Below are 25,394 nucleotides of genomic sequence, written 5' to 3' on the forward strand. Positions count from 1 at the left end.
GCACTTGCCAGGCAGGTATTGTGCTGCTGAGCTATATCCCCAGCCAGCATGTTAGTTTTGTGATATTCAGTAGACTTCTTATCAAACTATAGTGTAACAGTTACAACAGAATTCCTAGAGGCAGACAGTCTAGGTTTGTATCCTAGCTGTGTGACCTGGGTAGGTTACTTAACTTCTCTTTGCTCCAGTTTCCTCATCAGTAATACAAGAATTAATAACATTATCTTCCTAATAGAATTTTGTGTGTGTTGTTTGAGACAGGGTCTCGATATGCAGTTCAGGCCTTGAGCTCACTTTGTAACCCAGGCTAGTCTCGAACTTACAACGATCCTCCTGCCTCAGCCTCCCGAGTGCTGGGATTACAGCTAATAGAATTATATTGAGGACTAACATTTGTAAAGCACTCAGAATACTGCCTGGCACACAGAGTAAGTGTGTGTCAGTGTTTGCTACCACATTTTTTGAAATCAAAAGAAAAGCAATGTGTTTTATAAATTCATTAAAATATTTCTCAGACACCTACAAAGATATACAAGGTTTTCTCATTTTTAATACCAGAAATGAGAATTTAAAAGGAGATGATCTAATGGGAGACGGGGTTGCAGATGGAGGTGTGGAAGGGACAAACTGATCCAATGTACTTAGATGTATTTGTTTTCTGTTTTCAAGTTCTGCGAATAGCTGTGACTACAAACGTGTCTGTGGCTGAAGGAAAGGAGCTCGACCTGTCCTGCAACATCACCACAGACCGTGTGGATGACATCCGGCCCGAGCTGACGTGGTACTTCAGCAGGATGCCTGACAGCACCTTGCCTGCCCGCCATGTATTGGCACGACTGGACCGTGACTCCCTGGTACACAGCTCACCTCACATTGCTCTGAGTCATGTGGATGCACGCTCGTACCACTTACTGGTTCGAGATGTTAGCAAGGAAAATGCTGGCTACTATTTCTGCCATGTGGCACTCTGGACACCAGGATACAACCGGAGCTGGCACAAAGTGGCTGAGGCCATGTCTTCCCCAGCCAGTGTGGGTGTGACGTGGCTAGGTGAGTGGTTTGCAAAGTGGCTGTCAGCCTTCCCACTTAATCCCTCCTGGAGCTATCTGCAGCAGTCTGGGTGTTTTGTGTTCTGCATTGTTTAGACATTCTTTGTATCAGGACAAGTGTGCTTTAGCTCAGGTAGATCCCAAGCTGGAGGTGAGATGCTAAACTAGAATTTTTTAAAAAAATTTTATTTTGAAAGTAATAAAAAGCAACAGCACAAGACAGAACAAAGCCAATCGAGACAGTGCAGTGAAATTGGTACAGAATTTCACAGTAGGATACTGGGATGGTAGTAATAGGTACTATGGTATATCTTGTTAACTTCACAATAGTTGTCCAGTCAATTAGGTATAGTGAAATCGAACCAAAAACAGAACATTATAAAACCAGTTGACAGTACTGAATAGAGCAAAAGAAACATAACAAAGCAAAACAGTGAAAACAACCTTTGCCTTCAAACAGAAGATAGAAGGAAATCTCCCATATTTGCTATATTGCGTGTGGTTGTCCTCCCAAGAGATGCAGAGACATCTATCCCCAGTAGCTATGGGGTGAGGGGTGGGGGGAAGGGGGCCCAGTGGGAGCGGGGAAGGGAGTTTGATTTTCAGCCTGCATGCAGGTAGGCTCACAGGATTCTCCTCTAGGCCCACGCCAGGGCCTCTTACCAAGAGGGCGGAAGAATAAGCTGACTGAGTCCCACCATGGCCGGTCTCGGGAGCGCTGGTTCTCCTACTGGCCCTCGCCGGGGGCACTTACTAAGATAAGCTAGACTCTTGTAGGCAAAGGTAATATTTAGACAACGTAGCCTCAGGTGTCTTCATAGCCACATGTGAGAGGCTATAAGTTTCCTTTTTTTGTGGACAGTTGCAGGGTCCAATCCCTGCTTAATGGCTTTTTGAAATGATCCTTTGTTAGAGAACACTGTCCTTTTCAGTCTCCTTTCCCTAGACTCCTAGGTGCTTCCTCGCAGGAGCTGGTGCTTTTCAAAGCCCAAGGCAGAAAGAGAATTCCTTCAGCCTCGTAAGGCGGATTTTTTTTTAAACCTAATGCCGTAAAATCCCAAAAGGATTTTACTTGCAGTTGCCAGTTATATGTAGAGGCCTTCTTGTTTCCCTGATCTCTTCCTGGGCACTGTCCCAACCAGGCACAACACCAGCAGTGAGAAGCAGGCTCACTCATTTCAGAGCAGCTCTGCATCTATATGAAGCTCATTGGTAGGACCTCCTGTCACATATGTAAAGGCCATTGGCAGGAGCTCTTGTTTTCTTTATCTATTTTTTTTTCTATATGTTTGCCTACTAGGAAAAATGTACACTAGGTTTTCCAATTTTTGGTTAGTGGCTTGTAAACATAAGTAAATCTAAGAAGGCAGTGGGGGATGTAGTGTAGTGGGGTATGAGAGCCTCACTTCTTACTATGTTACCATAAAGGTGCAATTGGCTATTTAGGCTTTTCCTTGTCTTGAGCACCAACTCCCTACTAGTCCATGAGTGCTTAGGGCCCTCATAAAGCGTTTGGTGTTGTTTTGATGATTAGGTGGCAAAACAGATCAGTAAAGGCCAGGAAATGATTTCTTTCTTTGATGCTATGCTTCTTCCTGTCATGACATGCAGCTTCTGCTTAGCTCTTCCTTGTTCCTGCATGAAAACATTCTGTCTGGTTACTGGTATAGTCACTGTCTGTTTGTCCCTAATAAACCTTTATTTGGCGTAGATGGGGATTTGGCAAGTGGGGACAGAGAGGACAGGGAGAAGAGTAATAAAGAGAGTGAGCCACAAAAGCAGAAGGGACAGTCCAATTGCGGTTGAGACTAGGTGGGGTGTTGGTCGTCCCTGTTAGCAAAGTGATCTTTTGATATCTGCAAAGTAAAAGCAGCAAGGTTTGTCTGGTGAGCTTTTATTCCCGCTGTCTGAACCTTGTGCAAGAGACTCACTATGAAGTACTGAACTGGAACAATGTTGGCCCAGCTAGAACTCTCCTTAGCAACCTTCAAAATAAAACAGATGTTGTCAGCACCGAAAGATTTTTCATCTCTGGAGCTGAATTTGTCTCACAGCTCTGATCCTCAGTGCATTGTGTGGCACTGTCAAATCCCAACGCTGGCTCTCCCTGCTCCTCCCTCCTCCTCTAACTTCTGAATCCCAGCTCGAGGATTTTTTATTTTTTAGTTTTGAAAGTGCTGCTTGCACTCCAATTTGAAGACTTCTTTGAAGTAGTCATGTATTGATCCCGGCATGCCTCGGGGGAGGTTCAGGGACTGTCAGACATCAGGAGGGGAGCTCTGGGAGGGAGTGGGTTCTTTTAACTGGAAGGGATTTGTTGGTGGCTGTGTTCTCCAGAGAATGAGAAGAAATAAAGAGACTAAGTTGTGGAAAAGGCTCTGTTATTATAGTTAGGATCTTGTCATTCTTTTCTTGTGGAGTGCCAACACCACTGTCATCAAAGTCATCAGTGTGCTTTTCCCTGACTGGAGAAAGCAATGTACACACAACCTCCCAAAGCATTGCATAGACTAGGTACTCGATAAATATTGGTTGAGTGGGTAAGTATACCAGGACCATGATATTGTCAAAATATTTGCATAGGAAGACCAGGATTGCAAACATTAATGTTCAAGTTGTAGAATATTCAGAGAAACTTGCGCATGAGCAAACTACCAGGCAAGTGTTATGAAAACAACTGCATTCTTCCTCTTTCAGCCCTTCAAATCTGCTCCCTCTCCCCTGTGCCAGTGACTCACACCCTACAGCTGCTTGGACAGTTGTCAGGAGACAGATTAGGCATAAGTTCAGCAGCGGACACTTAGTCAGGACCTCCACACTGTGGTCTCTACTCAGAGGCTGAGGTGCCTGTCCTGACCATAAACAGTTGTCTCTAGAAGCGGAACATGCACCAGTGAGCATATGTAATGCCTCAACTGAGGTCTTCATGAGGTACCAGAAGTGACTAGAAAGAAAACAAGATGAAGCATAGATACAGGAAGCTTTTTTTTTTTTTTAAATTTTATTTAAAAGGAAAAAGAGAAAAAACAAAACAGTGTAAGAGTACAAGTAATACAGAACTACAAAAAAAAAAGTAAGAAATTACTAGCTAATAGATTATACATTATCATCTTAGAGATAGTTGCTCAAGTCACAGGATCAAAGCATACAAAGTGGACATTCAAACAATGAGACTGCAAACAGTTGTGTTCAATGATCCAACCAAAAACATTAATATAGTCATCTATCTTAACACACCTAAACATACTTGCAGTTGTATCCTTTAGAGTACTTTTTTTCCCTCTTTTTTACCACAAAATTTACGTATTTTGGGTTTAGGAAGCTTGCCAAGTATAAGCTCATCTTGGGTTTTATGATTCCAAAATGTCACAGGAGCATTCTTTTTTTAGGGGGGAGGTACTGGAAATTGAACTCGGGACCCTGTGCTTGCCCATAGGCGCTGTGCCACTGAGTTGTATCCCTGGCCCACAGAAGCATTCTTAAGAAAGCTGGATCCCTATATAACACAAAATTTAGTTTTGTCGTATGTCAGATCATTTATATTATAAATAATTATAATTTATTGAGAGCTTACTGAGTGCCAGGCACTGGGCTGAGCTTTATGTGTTCCAAATAGTTAATCCAGTCAGGTGCTATCTCCTAACCCTACCTGAAAACTACTATTTTGTATTTTGCTTGTAATTTTAAGGATGAGAGATTGAAGAAGGACTCAGTTGGGTTCATCTCTAATGCACATAGTGACAGCTGGAACATCTATGACTAGGGATCCCCTTCTAGATGCCTTTCTTTTAGACATCTGCATTTGAGCTTCTTTCCGAGCAGTGTTTCAGGATTGTCTCATTCTTATATGGTGGCTGCCTTCCAAGAGGCAGGAAGTAGAAGTTGCTGGACCAGTTAAAAGCAATAACCAGTACTTTGTCCTTTCTACTCTCTTCTACTAATCAGAGCCACTTGAGACCACTCCAGTTCTAAAGGATGGAAGAGACCCCCTTGCTTGTGGTGTAGCCAAAGACCCCCTTAATGGCAGCACTTGGGATAGAGAGGCATGGGGGATGGGAAATGCTGCAGCCATCCTTAGAAAATGGATTCACCCATAATGCTTAATACTTTATTTCAAAAGAAATCTTTAGAATGATTTGGAGAGAAGTATGGTCCTGTTCTCAGCATTTTTCTCTATGTGGAAACATTAGGCCTTGAGAATCAGCTTGCCTCCTCAGATGCTAAAGCAGAGTCTAAGGAACAGGACAGGCGTTTTCTTCCTTGGCTTGACCTCAGTGTGGTGAGGTGCATAGATGGCTGACGACACATGGAGTCTACTTGTGTTAACTGGGAAGACGTAAGGGCAGGATTGTGAGCAGGCCTGCAAATCAAGGAGTGATTGTAGCAAGGGGAAGATCATGATCATTCTTTTCAAAGGTGAAAAAAAAGGCTTTTTTACTTAGAATGTATGTCCTACTTTGAGAGGGAAAAAGGTTTAAGTTTGCTTGCAAAATGAAACACAAAGCAGGAGACGTAAAAATAAAATCAAGATCAAAAGGGGTAAAAAAAATTCTAAGATAGGTATTGCAAGGTGGTTGGGATAAATTAGGTACTGAATTTGCCTCTGAAGTTTTGAAGAGTTGAGACAAAAAGAGATGTGATTATACCATTCTCTGAAGAAAGAAGACATGAACTCTTTGAGAAAGACAGGCTTTATTGTTACCGGATTTATCATGTGCTTTTTCATTTCAGGGACATTGGATAACACGCATAATGGGCAGTGCTTTTGACTATTCTTTTACGAAGGCCCTAAGTGATTGTTTAAATGGGTGTTTCTTATATCCGCTCTCTGTAAAAGCCAAGGGCATAAATCTTGAGTGTGTGAAGGAGTTCCGTAAGAAGCTGAATTACTATGGGGGACAAATGTTGCATTGTGTTGATCTAATTTAGTATATGGCTAAAACTTAGCCTCATGGAATGGCTAGTTAATCTGCACATTAAGCCATTGCTCTCTGCTATCAGATGTCTTTAATGAGCCTTTGGCAAGAGTTAAATACTAATCAGCTCATGGTTGAGCTCTCTGCCCAAACTACCAGACTTCTGCGGTGTTAATTGGAGAGGGTTCCACGGGCTTCAGATGTGAGACCGGAGAGGCAGAGCTGACTTCTGCTGTTCAATCCTAAGAACTTCATTTGCATTCTTCCCCCCTGAAGGACTGTCCCCTCTTCCAGCAGTGTTCCAGCAAGGAAGGTAATTATTTCTCTTTAAAAGTAGCTGTTAATCTGCTAAGTAGTAGAAACCTCAGAGTTTTGTGCCATCCATAAGTTATAATAATAATTTAGATCTAGTATTTTTAGGGCGCTAGTAGCTGTCTGTCTGTGATTATTCCTGAAGGCAGAATAGCATGTGTCCAAGCATTAGAACTGGGGAGAGCTGTGTTGAGTCCTACTCTACCATGTTCCATGTGTGTTGTCCTGGGTGTGTTGCTTAACATTTCTAAGCTTTGGCTTTCTTGGTACGTTAGGATAGTGCATGTGAAATACTTAGCCAGCATCTAACACATCAGTGCTCAGTACATTGTTCTGGTGATTTATTAGTGTTTGGAAGCCTTTGCTACTAAATTGTTAATCAGGTAGGACATAGGACTGTGTCTTAGGACGTGGAGGTTCTAGGAATGTGTGTGTCCTGGAAGCAGCTACTCCCGAGAGAGCTAAGGAAGGAGGCTGAACTGAGCACACCCATCCTTTCACACCTTACCAGCCTATCTGGAATTTATTGTTCCTGCTGTGGAAAACTAGATGAGGATGAAGAGAGAATAACTGTGTACTTTGGGCGCAGGACATAGAGGTTCCGTTTGAGTGACAGTATTGGGCTGCTCTGAAATGGCTAGTGCTGAGGACATCCTCCTGATAACCCCTCTGCTGTGATGGGAGTCAGTGCTCCCAACAACTGTCCCTTCCTTATAGCCATCTCTGTTGGAGAATTTAATTGTTATAAAATGATTGTGGCAACTGAAGGACAATGGATCCATATATTCAGCTGCATCTAACATATCTGTCCAGTTCAAAATAATAAAACCATGTCATTGCCAGAGACAGGGCTTTCTTTCACCTACTTGCTCTAACTCATGGTGAATCTGGCTGACCTAATTAGCTGTACCAAAGTAACTGAGTTTCTGAGGGGTTGTTACATAGCCCCACAGGACGCAGTTAGAGCTGCCATAGCATCACTCCTGTCTTCTGAGAAGTCACAGACTTTGACAAAGTATTGATAACTGGGATAGGAAATGAGCGTGTACTGTGTGGTGATAGCTTGGCCTTGAGCCAAGCTTTAACTCTTTTATTTTTCACACATACTGTAGAAGTTCTTGGTATTCCAACTTGGCTCCTTCAGGCTTTATTCTAGTTTTTCTTTTTCTGTCTCTCTGTTTTTCATTTAGAAATGTATCTGAAAATAGTTCCAGTCTCATAAGGTTGTAACAAAAATTAAGCAAAAATGCAAGAAGCATATAGCATGATACCTGGCATGTAGAAAGCCCTTGATAAGCAGAGGTTATTTTCACTATTTACTGTAAAATTGCGATAATGATACATACACCCTTAGAGAATTGTAAGAGTAAAGGTAAGAAGTCTCTGTGAAAACCGCTGTGTGAGGTACTTGCACTCAGTAGGCAGAAATACTGGATTTTACAAGTAGTCAATGATTCTGAAAGTTTTTCAGAGCTTTAAAAGTTGTAACAAAGAACTTTGATGACTTTTTTTTTTTTTTTTTTAGAAGATTGTCTTCTTGGAGTCCATAGTTTTGGAGAGGGTGTATACATACCTGAGCAGATACCATCCTGGGTCCACGTCCACTCTGAATGTTGGTGACATAATAGCTTGACTGACCTCAAGAAGAAACTAAGGGCTAAAGAAATAGCCCTTTCTATGAAAGGCCTTATAGTTTGGGTTGTTGTTTATTTTCAGTCTTTAGAAACAAATTTGTAAATGTTCACAGAACAAATAACTACCAGCTTCAACAACTATCAATATTTTGCTGATTTTATTTCATCTCTCTAGCCTTCCCTGGTCATACAAATGTGTGTGTATACACACATACACATACACTTTCTTAATCCATAAGAGCGCGAAAGATATCACAAACATACCGTTTTACTGTTAAATACTTCAGTATGCATCTTAACTGATAAGCATTTTTTAAACATAACCACCAATTGCATTCTTAGCAGATTTCTTGATGAAATCAAGCAGAATGTAGCTGTAATCAGTGGTGAAATGCTTGTGACAAAAACGAGCATTTTTATGCAAAACATTAAATTTAGTTCAATTCAGCAAGTATGTTAATATTTTTGATGTACATAGCACATACAGATGAATAAGGTAGGTGGGTAGTCCCTGAGTGTATGATGAGTCCTGTAGAGGGTCCGTGAGACATACATACAAACAACTCAAATTCAAGGCAGTGTTCAAGTAAAATCAGAGAGCAGGGAGCCTGGAAGGTGGTAGGATCTCTGTGAACACTTGCTGAATAAGAAGCAGAGTTACTGGGTGACTTCAAAGCAGGTGTCCTGTTTTGGAGAGCGGCTGCACAGAGGAGCCTTGCACTGAGGGACCTTGAGAAAGGCATGATCTCAGCAAAGCATTTCTAAAATTGCAAAACAACATGGAAAGACAGTTTCTTCACATGCACTAAAATCTTAAAAAGGGCTAAGAATTGAGCAGTGGGAAGCATCCTGTTTTCTTTAGAGGTGGTAATCTAAAGGTAACCTGCGAGAAGAGTTCAAACAAGCTTGCACTTTGTGAGTTCGCGAACCAAGAATCCACCCTTTTCTGTCTTTGCATTCAAGCCAAGTCTGTTTGGGGGACCCAAGGGTTAGTTTTAGTGGAGAACGAGGAGACTAACAATAGAAGACAATGATGAGCTTTTTCAGTGCTGCCAAGCTGAAATTCCTGTCACCAGATGCACACTTTCCTCAGTTCTTGTTTTGTTCTGCTTAGATTTGTAGCTTGTGAATAGATGGAATTCAGAATAGAGGCTAGAGTAGGATGGGAGAATTTGTTCATGTCTTCAACAACTGATACAGCATGTGTCTCAGGTCCTGAGACACAGGGAGGCGCAGGGAGGCAGGGGGAGAGATGAGGGCCACCGAAGTGGTGACAGGAGCTGTCTGAAGTGAGTGGAGAGGCTAGCTGAGAGGCTCGTGGAAACTCCTTAGGCAAGAGGAAGAGCCACAGGAGGGTTAGCAACAGGTGATAGTGGCCCGGAGGTGGTGCTGGGAGCCTGTTAGAATCTTGGCTGGAGGCAGGCAGGACTGCAGTGAGGGTGTGGCACACCAGCCTTTCTTTGTTATTCACAAACGTCTAGAAAGAGTCTACCTCCATGGCAGGTGTGAGAATAGGAGAAATGGAAGGGAACCTGTGAGACGGTACAGAGTCAGAAAGGAAGAGGGGAGGTCGTGAGGAGCATGTGTTTCAAGCCGAGACAACCAAGAGATGTATTAAGAGTAGTCACTGGAGAGCTGGGAGAAGGAGCTGGTGGTGGTGTTTGCGGGGCAGGGCTTTGGCTGTGTGTGATGTGTTGACAGAGGAGGATGTGGCAGGAGAAGGACTGGACTATCAGTGTGCCTCATTTGAGATGCCACAGGGATACCCCTAGTCGAGTGCTTGGGTCTGGAGCCCAAGGAAGAGTAGGGCAGAGGAGAGGACCCCTGAGTTCTCATATCCCAGAAGGTAAACTTTGGTGTGTGTCCAGAGAAATGCTCAGGGAAGGGACGAGAACTGCTCAGGTGAGACCTTCCAGAGTTCTGTGGTCTGACCATTAATTGATCAGTCACTGCTTTGCTACCATTTTTTTAATTGACAAATTAAATATATTTATGGTACTCATGATATTTTGATACATGTATACATTGTAAAAGGGCTAAATTCAGCTAATTAAATTTATTACCCAATACTCGTATCCTTTTTTTTTTTTTTGTAGTAAGAACATTTATGATGTATTATGATAGCAATTTTCAAGTTCCTTTGTCACCCCACTGTGTGATAATCTCCTGGACCTAATCCTCCTGTCTGGCAGAAATTATGTTATTTAACCAATGTCTACTCCTCCCCTGCCCCAACCTCTAGTAACCACTATTTTACTCTGCTTCTATGAGTTTGACTTCTTTTCATCTCACACACAAAGTCATACAGTATTTGTCTCTATTTGTCTAGCTTATTTTATTTGACATGTCTTCTAGCTTCATTCATGTTATTGCGAATGTCATGATTTTCCTTCTTTTTCAAAGCTGAGTAATTTCCACTCCCTCTCCTCTTGCCCGCTTTGATACTGTGTATTAAACCCCAGGCCCTACACATAATAAAACACTGTGGTACCACTGAGCTACACCTCCAGCCCTTTTTACTATATTTTGAGGCAGTCTTGCTAAGTTCCTCATTTCTCCTGCTTCAGCCTCCTCACAGCTGGGCTTACAAGTATGCACCACCATGCCTCGCTGGCTGAATAGTATTCCCATGTGTGTAACGGTGCCACATTTTCTTTATCCATTGAGGGACCCATAATTTGAGTGTTGTGCATAGTGGTGTAAGGAATATCTTCCATCTTTTCATCATAATTTTAACAGCCTTTGAAAAGGTACCACTATGGTGGAATAGGTGTAGGGGTTGGAAGTGAACCGTAAAAGATGGACGGGTTTATTACTGAGGAGTACATCAGCTGTTAGGGGACAGAAGCGCAGTCCCCACAGGTAGCACCGTGGCATTTTTCCGTTGCTCTGGTTGGATGGGCTGAGGCGAGGGGCTGTAGGAAGCTGTCCTGTGGGTCACCTTTCTGGGGCAGTTGCTTTGCAGCGTCATTGACAGCACAGCATTTTCCTAAAAACTGTTATATCTCTTGGTGGAACTTAGAAATACAGTTTAGAAGATAGTTAAGTTTGTTTCATCTAAATGCGAGAATTTTTCTTGAAACGTGATAGAAAGAGTGCCTCCCTGGTGGTAAGGCTTCCACCTTTCAGCCTTGCAGACATATCTTTAACCTTTTTTAAAGCTCCGTTTTCTCATCTATGAAATGACCAGAATAGTAATTTACAAGTATGTGTATGTATATGTGTGTTTGTAAGGGCAGATATATGCGTTGTTGTATGTATATCCCACACACATACCAGCATTTTATGCATATTTTAACTTTTAATCTTCAGAATAATATGAGATATAGTACAGTTATTATCCCAATTTTTAGGTACTATACCAGAGAGGGTACTAATCTGCCCTAAGTCGCACAGTGTTAGAGCCAGGATTTGAACACTACCTGCTCCAGATCTCTGCCCTCACCACCACTCTATAGTGAGCTGACACATGGAAAGCCTTAAGTGAAGGGTCTTTTGTGTTGCACTTGAAATGGACTTGTGGCTTCAGGAGTGGCAGCTGCGACTGCAGCTGCCTATGGGCACTTGACATTGCAGTGTTCCAGGTCAGTCTGGACAGCACTGAGGGGCTGATCTTGCTGCATGCACAGCCAGTCCAAATCTGTCCTTTTCACACTAGTCATACTTAGCTGTGCTGATCTGCGTCATCTACCGTTCACCAGAAGGAAGGCTCTGGGGTGACTCAAGCCTTCCTTGCCCTACACATACAGAGGTATAGATGTGTGCTAGTGGTGTGTGTTCCACAGTCAGTTGTTGCCAGGGAGGCCAGTGGCCTAATAGCCCCCTGCCGGGGGGCAGCATACCTCAGCCAAGAGATGGCACACTTGCCTGTGAAATGAGGAAGCTGGAAGCTGCTCGGGTCCCACCACTCCAGCAGCTTGTGGTATATCTCCAGTGTCTGTGTTGTGACAGAAGGATGTGCTCCGTGGCCAGCAGGAGTCATGGGAGTTTAACATTCTGTGTCAGAGTCCTGCTCCACTCAGAGTTAAACACTTGTAAAGGTGACATTTGAGGGAATTAGAATTTTGAGTCCTTTCCATTTCCTGGCCCAGTGAATCATTCCTGGAGAAGTCCTAGTATTGTAAATTTCACGGAGAGTATAAATCACAAATGAACAGTTCCTTGACCTCAGCAGTTTATAATTTGTATGAGTCATAAATAAAAGCAATATCAAAACTAAACTGAGGAAAGTGATACAAATAATGATGTTGATAGTGTTGCAAATGGAAGGTTCTGTTGAGGTAGAATATTTTTCTCCTAGAAGGCAAAGCGCTACAGAAGGGTAATGCAGCCTTCTTTATAAAGACCTTAGCATTGAAGTACCAAACATAAATGGAGTTCTACTATATACAAAGTGCTATATTTGGAGCATGATGATGCGGCTTGCAAGGAAAGAGCAATGGAAGGGATGTTATAGAAGACTACATGTGGGAACACAAAGGAAGGTTTCGCCCTGGCAACCAGAACCCAGATGACACTGAAGAGTGAGCAGAAGTTACAGGACATCCCAAACAGGGCGTGAGTGGTGTGAGACTGCGCAGCAGTGGGAAACCCTAAGTAATTAGTGGTCATGGGGAAAAGGGGGAGAGGAAAGGAGGCTACCAGGAGTTCTGGTACCAGGTCTTTGGGCGACTGTGGGAGAGACTTCAGGGCAAAGAAGACAGAATTATGGGGAAATGGAATAAATTCATGCATGCAATAAGTGCCAAGGAAAAATGAATTCTTTGTGTACAAGACAACAGCAGGATCATGACAGAGGCGGAGGACATGCTGGGAATACTAGGTTTAGTGGTGGCAGTGTGGGCCAAGGAGAGAAGAGAGTGGTCACAAGTTCCTGAGAAAATGGTGTCCAGTTCAGCAGAGCTTTAGGTTGAGTTACTTGTGGGCAGAGAAAAGAACACCCTTTGGGGAGTTTGAGAGTAGGGATATTTTGTTTGTGTTTTTGAGACCGGATTTCGCTATGTAGTTGAGGCTGGCCCTGAACTCACAGCAGTCCTGCCTTAGCCTCCTAAGTGCCATGATTATAGGTACACCTTAGTTGGGGTATCTGTTGACTGAATTCATATTGGGCAAACGAGTTAGAGAAACAGCAAAGTGCGGATAGGTAGGTAGTAGGGAAATGATCCGAGGGTCAGCATTTTGGGTATAACAAAAAGTAGTGGGAACCTGAGTCATGGTAGATTGGGGGGTCTTGAGTTCTAGAATGTTCTCTGGAACACACTTTTCTGGTACTGTTCAAGTGGGTGCGTTGGAGGCCTATGATCTTGGTAGTACGTAGGCACTGAACTTCTTATAAGATCTCAGACTCAGTTTCCTGCAGAAAATGACGACTGACATGAGTCCTGTGGAAGGATCAGAGTTCTGATTAAGGACATTTAACTTGCAGCCTTGTGAGTTTTCTTGGGCAGTGGGGGAGATAGATACATCTTACGATGCTTTGTAGAAATAACTTCCCATCAACTCCAGAGACTGATTTCTATCCCAGTGGTTGGTAGGATCAGATATTTAATTGCCAGAGCAGGAGCAGTTCTTGTCTTATTCTTTTGGCTAATCTCTCTGTGTTGCTCCGATTATTTTTTTAACCTGATCTCTCTGCTCTTCAGAACCGGACTATCAGGTGTACCTGAATGCTTCTAAGACCCCTGGGTTTTCAGACGACCCCACTGAACTGGAATGCCGGGTAGTGGACATGAAGAACACGCAGGCAAGTGTCCGTTTTACCGTGTCGTGGTACTACAGAGTGAACCGGCGCAATGACGGTGTGGTGATCAGTGAGCTTCTCGCAGTCATGGACGGGGACTGGACACTGAGATACGGAGAGAGGAGCAAGCAACGGGCCCAAGATGGAGAGTTTATTTTTTCTAAGGAGCGCACAGACACATTCAATTTTCGGATCCAAAGGACTACAGAGGAGGACAGAGGCAATTACTACTGTGTGGTATCTGCATGGACCAAACAGCGGAACAATAGCTGGGTGAAAAGCAAAGATGTTGTCTCCAAACCTGTCAGTATATTTTGGGCATCAGAAGGTAAGGGCTTTATTCTTCTCATTATCCATTTTGGGGTTTTTAAAATTTCGCTTGTCATTCTGTTGTATATTTCCAGGTGCACAGTCACTAAGAATCATGCCCATACACTAAGGGCGCGTCATCACCACATGACTGTATGCCCTCTTTTGGCTTAGTAACTACCACCTGTCCAAAACTCCCAGTGCCAGAAAGGTATCCTACAACTCACTGTCGCTAAGCAAAACATCCTGTTTCCTGAACCCTATGTCTGAATATTTCTTTCCTTTCTTCCATTAAATAGTACCATTTGGCAGTTTTCTGTCACTGAAAAAATGATGGGAAAAACGGTTTAGAGGAGAAATGTTTATTTTGGCTCATGGTTTCAGAGATTTCAATCTGTGATCTGCTGGCTTCATCACTCTTAGACTCGTGGTGAAGCAGAGTCCTATGGTGGAAAGGTGTGGCAGAGGAAAGCACTCGCCTCACGGCAGCCAGAAAGCAGAGAGAGAGGGCAAGAGCTAGGGACAAGAGGCAGTCTTCCAGATCACGGTCCCAGTGACCTCACTACCTCCTAAGAGTCCATTTAGCTATAAACTCATCAATTGTTAATTAATGCATCGCTAAGTTCAGCACCCTCAGGATCCAGTCACCCCTCGAAGCCCCACATCTAAACATTGCCACTGCACATGAGTCTTTGGGGGTCACATCATATTTAATGCATAACAGCTACCAGCCTTACTCTCTGAAGACATTGTTTCCACTGGAGCCCTTCTGAGTGGTGGCATTTTCTTCCCACAATCCTCATATAACTGGGCCTGCCAGAGGGACTGTTACCCTCTGCTTCCCTGCTGCAGCTCCCAGACCATTTTCTCTCAGCCCCAAGAATACCTTGCTGTGTCTCTCCTGTCTTCAGACCGTACCGCCTGCTTTCCTCACTGGCTGTTGGCACCTCGGCCTCCTCCCAATCATTTGTTGGCAGTGTTCACTTTGGCTGCATAGCTGTTGTTTCTGTTAGTGCTCCTGTCTTGCTAACTTTGTCAGAATCACTGTAGGAGCTTTAAAGACAACCCCCCAAATCTGCTGGGCATTCTCATTGCTGTAAGGTAAATGCAATCTGGGCCCCATAATTTGATTCTCATGCATATCCAAGGTTGAGAACCTAATGGAAATAACCCTTTCACGCTCAGTCCTTATGTTCCCTTCTCTGAGCACCGAGTCTTCTATCCTGTTTTGGTGGTGTTCTCTCTGTATGCTACATTAGACAGCTCACTTCTGGCAACTGAAAATCCTCCATAATCTCAGTCCTCTGCATCTTGTTCTGTAAATATGTCTTCTTTCTGGATTCTTCTTCAACCCATCAGTCCTGCTGGAACCAAAAAGCCATTGATTTCTCCACCTTCCATTGTCCCTCATTCCTACACTGTCTTCACTTCTCTTTACCCGAGGTGATCCTGGGCTCAGGACACTGCAGCCTACACCTGGTGTCCTTATATAATTATTATTATAGCACCTCTTTCAGCCTTAGGTGAATGGAGGAAGTGGTGTAAATTATGTGGTCAGACACTGTTACCAACTCTGAATTCCCAATCATGTTGCTCTCTTGCATATCCTTATACACTGGCTAAACCACAACTTTATTTAAAGCCAACTTTCTGCCACCTCCCTATCTGCATATGCAGCATTAAATGCAATTGAAGGAAATCATTTCAACTATGTTAATGGTCTCACTACATATCTGTGATCACTTGTGTCAAGTGAGTTCTCAACATTGCCTGGCAGTCATTCTGCATTTCTTTATTGGCTTCTCCATGCTCCTAAGTGATTTTTGCATATCACCTTCTGCAGACTTCCTTCCCCATCAGCTGTTACTCCTATTTCTTCTTTCCTAAAAAGAAAAAGTCAGAGAATTTCCCCATTCTGTACCCCATGGCTGAGCCTGTGTTACTCAGCCTTATGTCCTAGCAAAGGCCAGACTCTCTTATTACTCTTGCATGTGGTCCTTACTTTGTGTCTTCAATATCTCTCTTACCTCTAGATCTTTCCCACTGACCTGTTACCCTGTGGTTCAGTCTCTTTACTTTTTTTTTTTTTGGGTACTAGGACTCAAACTCAGGACTTTGTGCTTGCCAGGCCTGCTGCTGAGCTGTATCCCCAGCCCTACCTTTTTCTAAATGTAAAACTAATCTTGAACTTTTTCTTCATCTTTCTGTTCCCCTTAACTCTTGCTCTCTCTTCTCTCTTTCCTTTCATAACCATCGTATTTGACTTACCTATATTTGATGTATTCAGTTTCTCTCCTCCCATTCTCTTTGGTACTTCCTCCAACTTGGCTTTCCCCCTTTCTGGACATGACAAAATGGCCAGGGACTGACACCTTGCAAGTTAGTTATCTTACTTGATTTGTCAGAATTTAACGTAGGTAGTCACTCCCGCCCTCTGGAAAGACTTTGTCTTTTCCCGCCTCATTGGGATACCACCTTTTTCAGGCTTTCTCTGAACTACACTGGCTACTACTTCTCAGCCTACTTTGTAGATTCATGTTCGTTTCTCTAACCCCAAAGATTACACAACTTCAAGACATAATCATTGGACTTCGAGTCTGCTTAACAGCTCCCTTGATGATCTCTTCTAATTTCAGGAATTCAAATACCTTTTATACATCAGCAACTCCCAATTTTACAGTTCTACCCTAGGGCCTTTTCAGAACTCCACTCTCAATGTTATATTGCTGTCTTGACACTTAGATTTGTGTAATGGGCATTTCAAACTTCTCTTCAAAATGGCACATCTGGTCTCTGCCAGCTTGCTTCTCTCACCTTCTCTAGTACAATTTTTTTAGTAGTTCTAATCAAAACATTCGTCCCGGACACCTTATTCTTTTTTTTATGTGAGGTGTGTGGTACTTAGGATGGAACCGAGGACTTCACTCATGCTAGCTAGGTAAGGGAACAACCCTTAAATGCAAATCAGGTCATGAAACTCATCTTCAAATTTCAGAGGCCCCTGATGTCAGTGAAGAACCCAGCGTCCCCTCAGTGGCCTTGATTGCCTGTAGCACCTGACCACCCCATTGTCCTCTGGCCTTATCCACAACTCTCCCCAGTGCCTGCCCTGGACCACTCTCCTGCAGATCCTCAAGCCTCTAGGCATGTACTTGCCTTCCAGCTCTGCACTTCTGTTCCTTCTGCCTGGAATGCTTTTTCTCAGGAGGAAGCGAGGCCCATGCTTTCTTCTTCTCCAGGTCCTTTGTCAGATGGCTTCTTCTCTGCGGGAATGTCTTCGTTACTCTACCTATAATTATAGCCCCTCCCCATATGTGTCTCTTGCTTATCTGCATTTTTTTTCCTTAAATGACTGCCAGCTAACCTTACCACAGATTTTACTTATTTGTTTTGGTTGTCTTCCTCCACTAACATGTAAAAGGAAGGATTTTCTCTCTTTGGTTTATTGTCGTCTTCCCAGGTTCTACAATATGGTGGGCTTTCAGTAAGCGCTTGTTTAATGAGTCAGTGGGTGACAAAACGCAAAAGAGTGACCCTAGAGAGACGGCATGGTGTTCATGTTCTGTTAATCAGTTTGATGGAGTGAATGTTCTAAAAAAACCCAACAGAAAACTCTTGTCTTATGACCGAGCAGATTATACAACTAATCGTTATAATGAAAGACAAAAAAGACTGGATCTAATGCATTTATTTATTTCTTCATTTAAAAATGTTAAGTAATTTCTAAGTGCCGGACATTACACCATAATAATAATGTCATCTTAGTACTAAATCTGTGCTGTAACGTTACCCTCACAGGAGTCCTGCTTGCTCTACTCCTCCGAGCAGCCAGCTCTCCAGAATGCTGTCCATGAACTCCGCAGATGCTCAGGGCAGGAGAGGCGGGTGGTGTGGCTGGCACACTGGGCCGTGTTTTGGGTTCAGCTATGCTCTCCCAGGCTCCCTCAGAGTGAACTCTATATCTCATCTTTGGGGGTGCTGTTAGTGCCTCAAATTCTTTCTCCTAGTGAAATATCTCAAGGACTTGAAATTCCTTCCGACCAACATCTCAATGTCACAAAGTCTCATCACGAGTTCCTTTTTTCCTTGCATCCTGTAAATCTTTTCACACTGGTTCTTCCTGTGTGGTAGTGTTCAGCACACTTAAAGATGCATGAGTTTCCTTCTGAGTTTCCAGATTTTCATAAGTAATGGTAATTTGCAAATGAATTCCTGTTTCCTTGACATTTTGCTTTTAGATACTTATCATTTTAACTGATCCTATTGAAAATCACCTCCTTCTGGTCCTTCATTCCAGATTCCATGCTTGTGGTGAAGGCAAGGCAGCCGAAGCCTGTCTTTGCTGCAGGGAATACATTTGAGATGACTTGCAAAATATCTTCCAAGAATATTAAGTCACCACGCTACTCTGTTCTCATCATGGCTGAGAAACCTGTTGGGGACTTCTCCAGTCCCAATGAAACGAAGTCCATCATCTCCCTGGACCAGGATGCTATCGTGAAGCTGGAGAATTGGACAGATGCTTCACGGGTAGATGGTGTTGTGTTAGAGAAAGTCCAGGAAGATGAATTTCGCTATCGAATGTACCAAACTCAGGTGTCAGATGCAGGGCTGTACCGTTGCATGGTAACAGCTTGGTCACCTGTCAGGGGCAACCTGTGGCGGGAAGCAGCAACCAGTCTCTCCAATCCTATTGAGATCGATTTCCAGACCTCGGGTAAGCAGCAACTCTGTTGAATCATAGATTGAGCTAGAAGTGACTCTAGGGTTCTGATCAGTTATCCTCATTAAAAAAAAACAAACTGCAACCCCCCCCCCAGCTTTATTGAAATAGAATTCATAAGCCCATTTAAAGTATATAAAGTACGTGATTTGGTGGCTTTTCATATATTCAGAACATTGCACAACCATCACTACAGTGAATTTTAGAACATTTTCAGAACACCAAAAGAAAACCTGAACTCTTAAGTGATGACCCCCAATTCTACCTCCCCGCTCTTCCCCCACCCTCCAGCAATCTTTCTGTCTGTTAGATTTGTTTATTGTAGACAGTTCCACAAGCGGGACGTGATTTGTGGCCTTCTTGTCTGTTACTACCTTTTAGCATAGTTTTCAAGAGGCATCCCTGTTGTAGGAAATGCAGTACTTCATTTTTATGGCTGTATAAACTCTACTGCATGGATAATCCTGAATTTGCTTTATCATTTCATTAGCCAATGGACATTTGATATCTCCATTTCCTGACTAGTTTTTCAGTAAATATGGTTTCATTTCTGTATCATTTTTTAAAAAATAGACTGAAACTCAGTACTTCAGATTCTTTAGAGATCATGGTGGACTATAAAGAAAGAAAGCAGGGAACTGAACTTCTAGAGAGGCTAAATGGTTTGCCAAAATTGGGAGGTTGAGAGCTGAGATCCCAGTGTTACCCATTTGTGTGACTTTCTGCACTTAGGGTTCTGCAGGACTGAAGGTGGTGACTTCTGTTTTTGGTCCAAATAATCGGAGCAGTGTTTCATTCCCAACTGTTTCTTGCCTTGCTGTTAGACTGCCAGAAAAAAATTCCTACAGTTAGTCACCAGAGCTACTGTGGTATAACTTAATGTATCTATCTACTTTATTGGTTAAGAATGATTATTAATGCTGTTATCTATGGGAAAGTTGAGGACATTTTTATGTCTGTTCTGAAATTATTTTGGGGGCAATTAGAATGTGTTATCTCATAATGCATAAAGGTCCACTTTTGCTGATGGCATAGGTATCAGTGTACAAGGTATGTACATTGCTCTCAAACACAAATATAGCTTACTGGCTGAGTATCCACCAGTATCACCAAAACTCTGGGAGACTGACATGCAGATTATAAATTTGAGGCCAGCTTGGGCGATTAGGAAGACCGTGTTTCAAAATAAAAAATAAAAAGGGCTGGAGTTATAACTCGGTGCAGAGAGTCAGGGTTCAATTTTCAGTACCTCATCTATATAATTCATTAAGATCCTCTTAAAAATCTGTGTATGTAGTTATATTTCAGTAGGAAGATTAAATAAGTTTTAAATCCCTAATCTTGTTCAGAATATTACTGTGAAGGATTATCATTTGTGACTTTAATACTAACAGTTTTCACCGACGCTGCCCTAAGATCCAGTAAGGAATTTCTGAATATACATCTGCATACTCACCTATAAAAATTTTAACATTAATTGAATCAGTATAACAAATGTATTTGTTGAATTATTTGCATTTGTTTTACATTTAACTAGGCTATAATAAAGTGAGTATTCTATAAGATTTTTAACCTTTTATGATGAAATAATTCTTTAGCATCTCTTAATCTAAATGAATAAAGTCTGAATATTGATGAAAGCCCTTAGATTTAGAGTAGATAATGCATAGACATCTTTGATGTATATATTTGATTGTTTTTAATAGCTTTATTGAGATATGATTTGCATACCTTTTTTTTTTTTTTTTTTTTTTTTGGTCTTTTTCAGACAAGGTCTCCCTATGCAGTTCAGGCTGGCCTTGGGCTCACTTTATAGCCCAAAGCTGGTCTCAAACTCATCTGCTTATTTCTTGACCCTGGCAATTACTGATCTACTTTGTATTACTGCAGATTTCTCTCCTCTGACCATCTCATATGAATTGAGTCATATGAAGTATGTGGACTTCATAGCTGGTTTTTTTTTTCCTTAGGCACAATGTTTTCAAGGTTGATCTATGTTGCAGCATGTATCAGCACTTTGTTGCTTTTTATGGCTAAATAATTTTCCATCATATGGAGATAACTCTATTTTGCTACTTGTTTTTTAATGAACATTTAGATTATTTCACTTTTTGACTGTTTTGAATGCTGCCATAAACATTAGTATTTGAAAATAATTTCTCCCATTCTATAGGTTGTTTTTGTATTTTCTTAATGGTATTCCTTGAAATAGCAAAGTTGATGAAATCTAATTTATCTGATTTTTCTTTTTGTTGATTATGTCTTTGGTGTCATATTTAAGAAGTCATTCATTCCTTATTCATGGATAAGAAGAACAAACATTGTGAAAATGGCCATTCTCCCAAAATTGTTATACAAATTTAATGTAATTCCAATCAAAATACCATTAGCATATTTCACAGATCTAGAGAAATTGTTCCTAAAATTCATTTGTAACCAGAAGAGACCTAGTATAGCAAAGGCAATTTGGGGCAACAAAGGCAAGGCAGGAAGCATCACCATCCCCAACTTGAAATTATACTGCAAAGCTACAGTGATAAAATCAGCATGGTCCTGGAATAAAAACAGACCTGAGGATCAAAGGATAGATTAGAAGATACAACCACAGCTACCAACACACTCAGCCACCTTATTTTCAACAAAGGGGCCAAACATATGCACTGGAAAAAATGATGGTCTCTGTAATAAGTGGTGCTGGAAAAACTGACTTTGCATATGCCAAAAACTAAAACTAGACCCATGCCTATCACCATGCACTAAAAAGAAACACTAAATCTGTTAGAAGACAGAGTAGGTAGAAATCTTGAATACATAGGGGTAGGCAGACAATTCATGAACAAAAATCAAACTGCGTGGAAAATACTTCCCAGAGTCAAAAACTGGAGTTTTGTTTTACTAAAAAGTTTTTGCATGTCAAAAGAAATTTCCAACAGAGTGAAAAGAAAACCCGCAAATGGTGAAAATGGTTAGCCAATTAAAGCTGCTTCTTGTATCACCTTTGCTAATGTCCCAGTAGACCAGCCCAGAGTCAATGAAGGTAGGAATTATACAAAGGCATTGGTAGAGGGGAGCATGATTGGGGGGGGGGGGGGGCTCAATGAAAGAATCCTCTGCAGCTTGCTTTTCTGAGAACTTTTGTATCATGTCCTATAATGTCAAAGTACAGATGAGCTAGAAATGGTTCCTTTAAAATTAGGTTCAAAATCCATGAATTAGGAAAATATCTTAGCCAACTGTCCCTCAGACAAAGGACTTCTATCTAGAACATATAAAGAATTTTTTTTTAAAAAAACCAGCCCCCAAAATTCAAGGTCCCAGTTCAAAAATGGGTATCTGAGATGAATACACACTTCTCAGGTAAAGAAATACAAATGCCAAATAAATACATGAAAACATTCATCATCATTAGTCATTAGAGACATGCAAATTAAAACAATAGTGAGATTCCTTCTTATTCCAGAAAGAATGGCCCAGATCAAGAAATCAACCAAAAACAAATGCTAGAGGGGCTACGGGGAAAGAAAAGAACTCTTCTCCATTGTTGGTAGGAGTATAAACTGGTGCAACCACTGTGGAAATCAGTGTGGAGTTTCCTCAAAAAGCTAGGATTAGATGTTCCATTTGACCCAGCTATCCTTTTTCTGGGCATTTCCTAGAAGAATTGAAAACATCATTCCACAGTGATATATGTGTACCCAGGTTTATAGCAGCAGAATCTGGAAGAGCCAAATCTTGGAAACAACCCAGATGCCTTCAAATGAGAAATGGATAAAAAAAGATGTGGTATTTTTATACCACTATTCAGCTATAAAGAAAGATTGCATCAAGGCTTTTATAGGTAAATGGGCATGACTTGAAACCATACTCATAAGTGAAATAAACTCACATGTGTAAATACTGTATTGTCTCCCTAGTGTAAGAAACTGAAAGAGTAAATAAGATGCAAAACCTACAATAAATATGTGGAAGAGTAAGAAACTGTTCAAAGAGGAAAAGTAACTGGGATAAGACAAAGGAGGAAAGAATGAAGGGAAAAGAAAAAAGATATAAATTTGTATATACCTCTATATAGATAGATTAAATATATCTATAAATAGCTGTATATATCTATCGATAAGTCTATATATAGATGTCTGTCTATATAGAGATTTATATACAGATATATTCATATATATACACACATACACAAGATAGCTAAGATGATACTACTAATTCTATTAGTTCTTGGAAAAGAACAGTTAATACTCATATGATTAGACCAATTTTGCATGTCTGTATCTGGTAACCTAAGAACCCTTTTGAAGATAGCAATATGCCGTAATACAACCATTGTTAAATTCCTATTATCTTGTTTTGAAAGCCTGTATTGTTGTTGTTACTTGTCCCTTTTGCTTTTTTTCTCTTAAATAAATAAAAAATATGTCATTGCACAGTTCAAGATAGTGAAGATTTATGCCTATCTTTTCTCTAGTTTTATAGTTTGAGCTCTTATCTTTACATCAGTGGATCTATTTTGAGTTAATTTTTGTATGTGAAACAAAGAAGAGAGCCAACTTTGTTTATTTATCTATCTATTTATTTAGTTTTTCAGGAAGATACCCAGTTGTCCTAGTACCATTTGTTGAAAAGTCAGTGTTTTCCCTGTTGGCTTATCAACTGTGTCAAAAATCCTGTAATCCTAAATGTAAGGTCTTATTTCTAGTTTCTCAATTCTATTCCAGCAATCTATCTATATTTCTGCCTTACACCAGTATCACAGTCTTTGAATATTGTAGCTTTGTAGTTCAGTTTCTTTTTTTATCTTTTGGTCAGTGTTTTATTTTAAATATTATTTAGTTTACTGGTACAGTTAGATATTCATAACCATCACATTTGCCTTAGGAAATTTGTACCTGTGTATTTTTTTCCCATTCCCCTGCCCTCCCTTCAACCCCTCTTCCTTTCCATATTTACAAAACTTTGTCTCCATTTTGTCCTTTTTTTCTCATTTTTTTGTTTTCTCTTCTGCCTTTTCCCTTTCCGTCTCCCTTGTTCCTTTATCCTTTTGAACAGTTTTTCCAATTTCATAATATCTATTATATATGTTTGTTCTTATTTACACTTTCAGTTTCTCACACGAGAAACAGCGCGATATTTATACATTTGTCTGGTTTATTTCACTTAAGAATATAGTCCTAAGGCCCATCAGTAGACCTTGAACTGTAAATGTCTGAAGTGTACCCATTCATGATGAAATCCCTACAGAAAATTGGAGTAGATGGTCTTTATCTCAATCTGATAAAAGCTGTCTTTGACAAATGGACAGCTAACATCATACTAAACAGCCCAAAACTGAAAAGTTTCATTCTAAAATCGGGAGTAAGAGAAAGATGGTCCCCACTGCTGTTCAGTATAGTTCTGAAAACATTAGCTAAAGCAATTAGACAAGAGAAAGAAATAAGAGGAATTTTAAAAAACAAGAGGAAGAAGTTAAATTATCATTATTTGCAGATGATACAATGCTGTACACAGAAGATCCACTAAAAGACTTCTAGATTTAATAACTAAATTCAGTCCCATAACTGAATACAAAGTCAGCATTCAAAAATCAATAGCATTCCTGTACACAGATAACAAACTCACTGAGAGAGAAACTAAGGAAAGAATCCCTGTGGTGGATTAACCGATGGTGAACTTGCAACACCAGGTAAGCTGAGCAAACTTGGCTCTGGGTGTTGAAGGCCCACCAGAGGATTGTTGCCCACAGCGTAAAAGGAGGACTGGAGGGGAGGATGTCGTGCTGTTGCTGGAGAAGCTTGTTGAGCTGTCTTTCTTGATACGAATTCAGCTGTTCCCATCACTGTAGGAGCTCAGGTCCTCACTGTTGCTGAGGATGGCTGCGGTTCTCTTTTGGGGACCTCTGGTGTTTACCTTGAGCATTGCTTCCTGGCTCCAGTGCAGATCCCTTAGCCTAGTGGCACAGACCCTTCACCCCACTGCGGTAAACTTTCTAGCTTCGACCACTGACTTTTGGGCCTTCCTAGTGCAGATCCTTGATACAGACTTTCATGAGACATTGTTATGGGTTCTAGGCCTCCAGCTGGACTTGTGGAGGACATGGCCATGGGCTCTAGATCTTCATCTGGACTCAAGCAGGACATTGCCATGGGATCTGGGGCCTCAACTGGATTCTTTGAGTCTCTAGCGCATGGGCAGATCTCTTGCCTGGCTTTGCATTTGACTTATTGTGTGAATATTATAAGATCCTATAAATTATGTGTCATATATTAAGTATATTCTATATATTCTCTTGCAAACTAGAACAACATCTTTCACAATCACACAGAAAAAAATGAAATAAATCTAACAATGTTAGGAGTAAATCTAACAAAGGAAGTAAAAGATCCCAACATTGAAAACTACAGTACCCTGAAAAAGGAGATTGAAGAGGATAATAGAAAATGGAAAGATATCCATTGATCTTGGAAAGAACCAACATAGTGAAATGGTCATACTTCTCAAATTGTTATACAGATTTAATGCAAGCTCAAATCAAAATATAATGAGTATACCTAACATATGAACTAGAGAAAACACTCCCAAAATTCATTTGGAACCAGAAGAGATCTAGGATAGTAAAAACGATTTTAGGCAGCAAAGAAAAGGCAGGGGGCCTTCACAACACCTGAATTGAAATTATACTACAGAACGACAGTAATAAAAACAGCATGG

At 41.2% G+C, this 25,394-nt stretch overlaps 1 protein-coding gene across 1 annotated transcript in view; it reads left to right on the forward strand.

The window, feature by feature from the left end:
- The window catches only part of Ptgfrn (prostaglandin F2 receptor inhibitor), an 82,998-nt gene that overhangs the window by 43,300 nt on the left and 14,304 nt on the right, over positions 1-25,394 (forward strand). Inside the window, exons 4-6 of the mRNA XM_063256159.1 lie at positions 670-1,050; positions 13,554-13,979; positions 18,258-18,677. Coding sequence (XP_063112229.1) covers positions 670-1,050; positions 13,554-13,979; positions 18,258-18,677 — 1,227 coding nt within the window. The remainder of the gene's footprint in view (positions 1-669; positions 1,051-13,553; positions 13,980-18,257; positions 18,678-25,394) is intronic.

The sequence above is a fragment of the Cavia porcellus genome, unplaced genomic scaffold (genome assembly GCF_034190915.1).
Source record: "Cavia porcellus strain 051 isolate PalLab524CR breed Dunkin Hartley unplaced genomic scaffold, mCavPor4.1 scaffold_1, whole genome shotgun sequence".
Taxonomy (NCBI): Eukaryota; Metazoa; Chordata; class Mammalia; order Rodentia; family Caviidae; genus Cavia; species Cavia porcellus.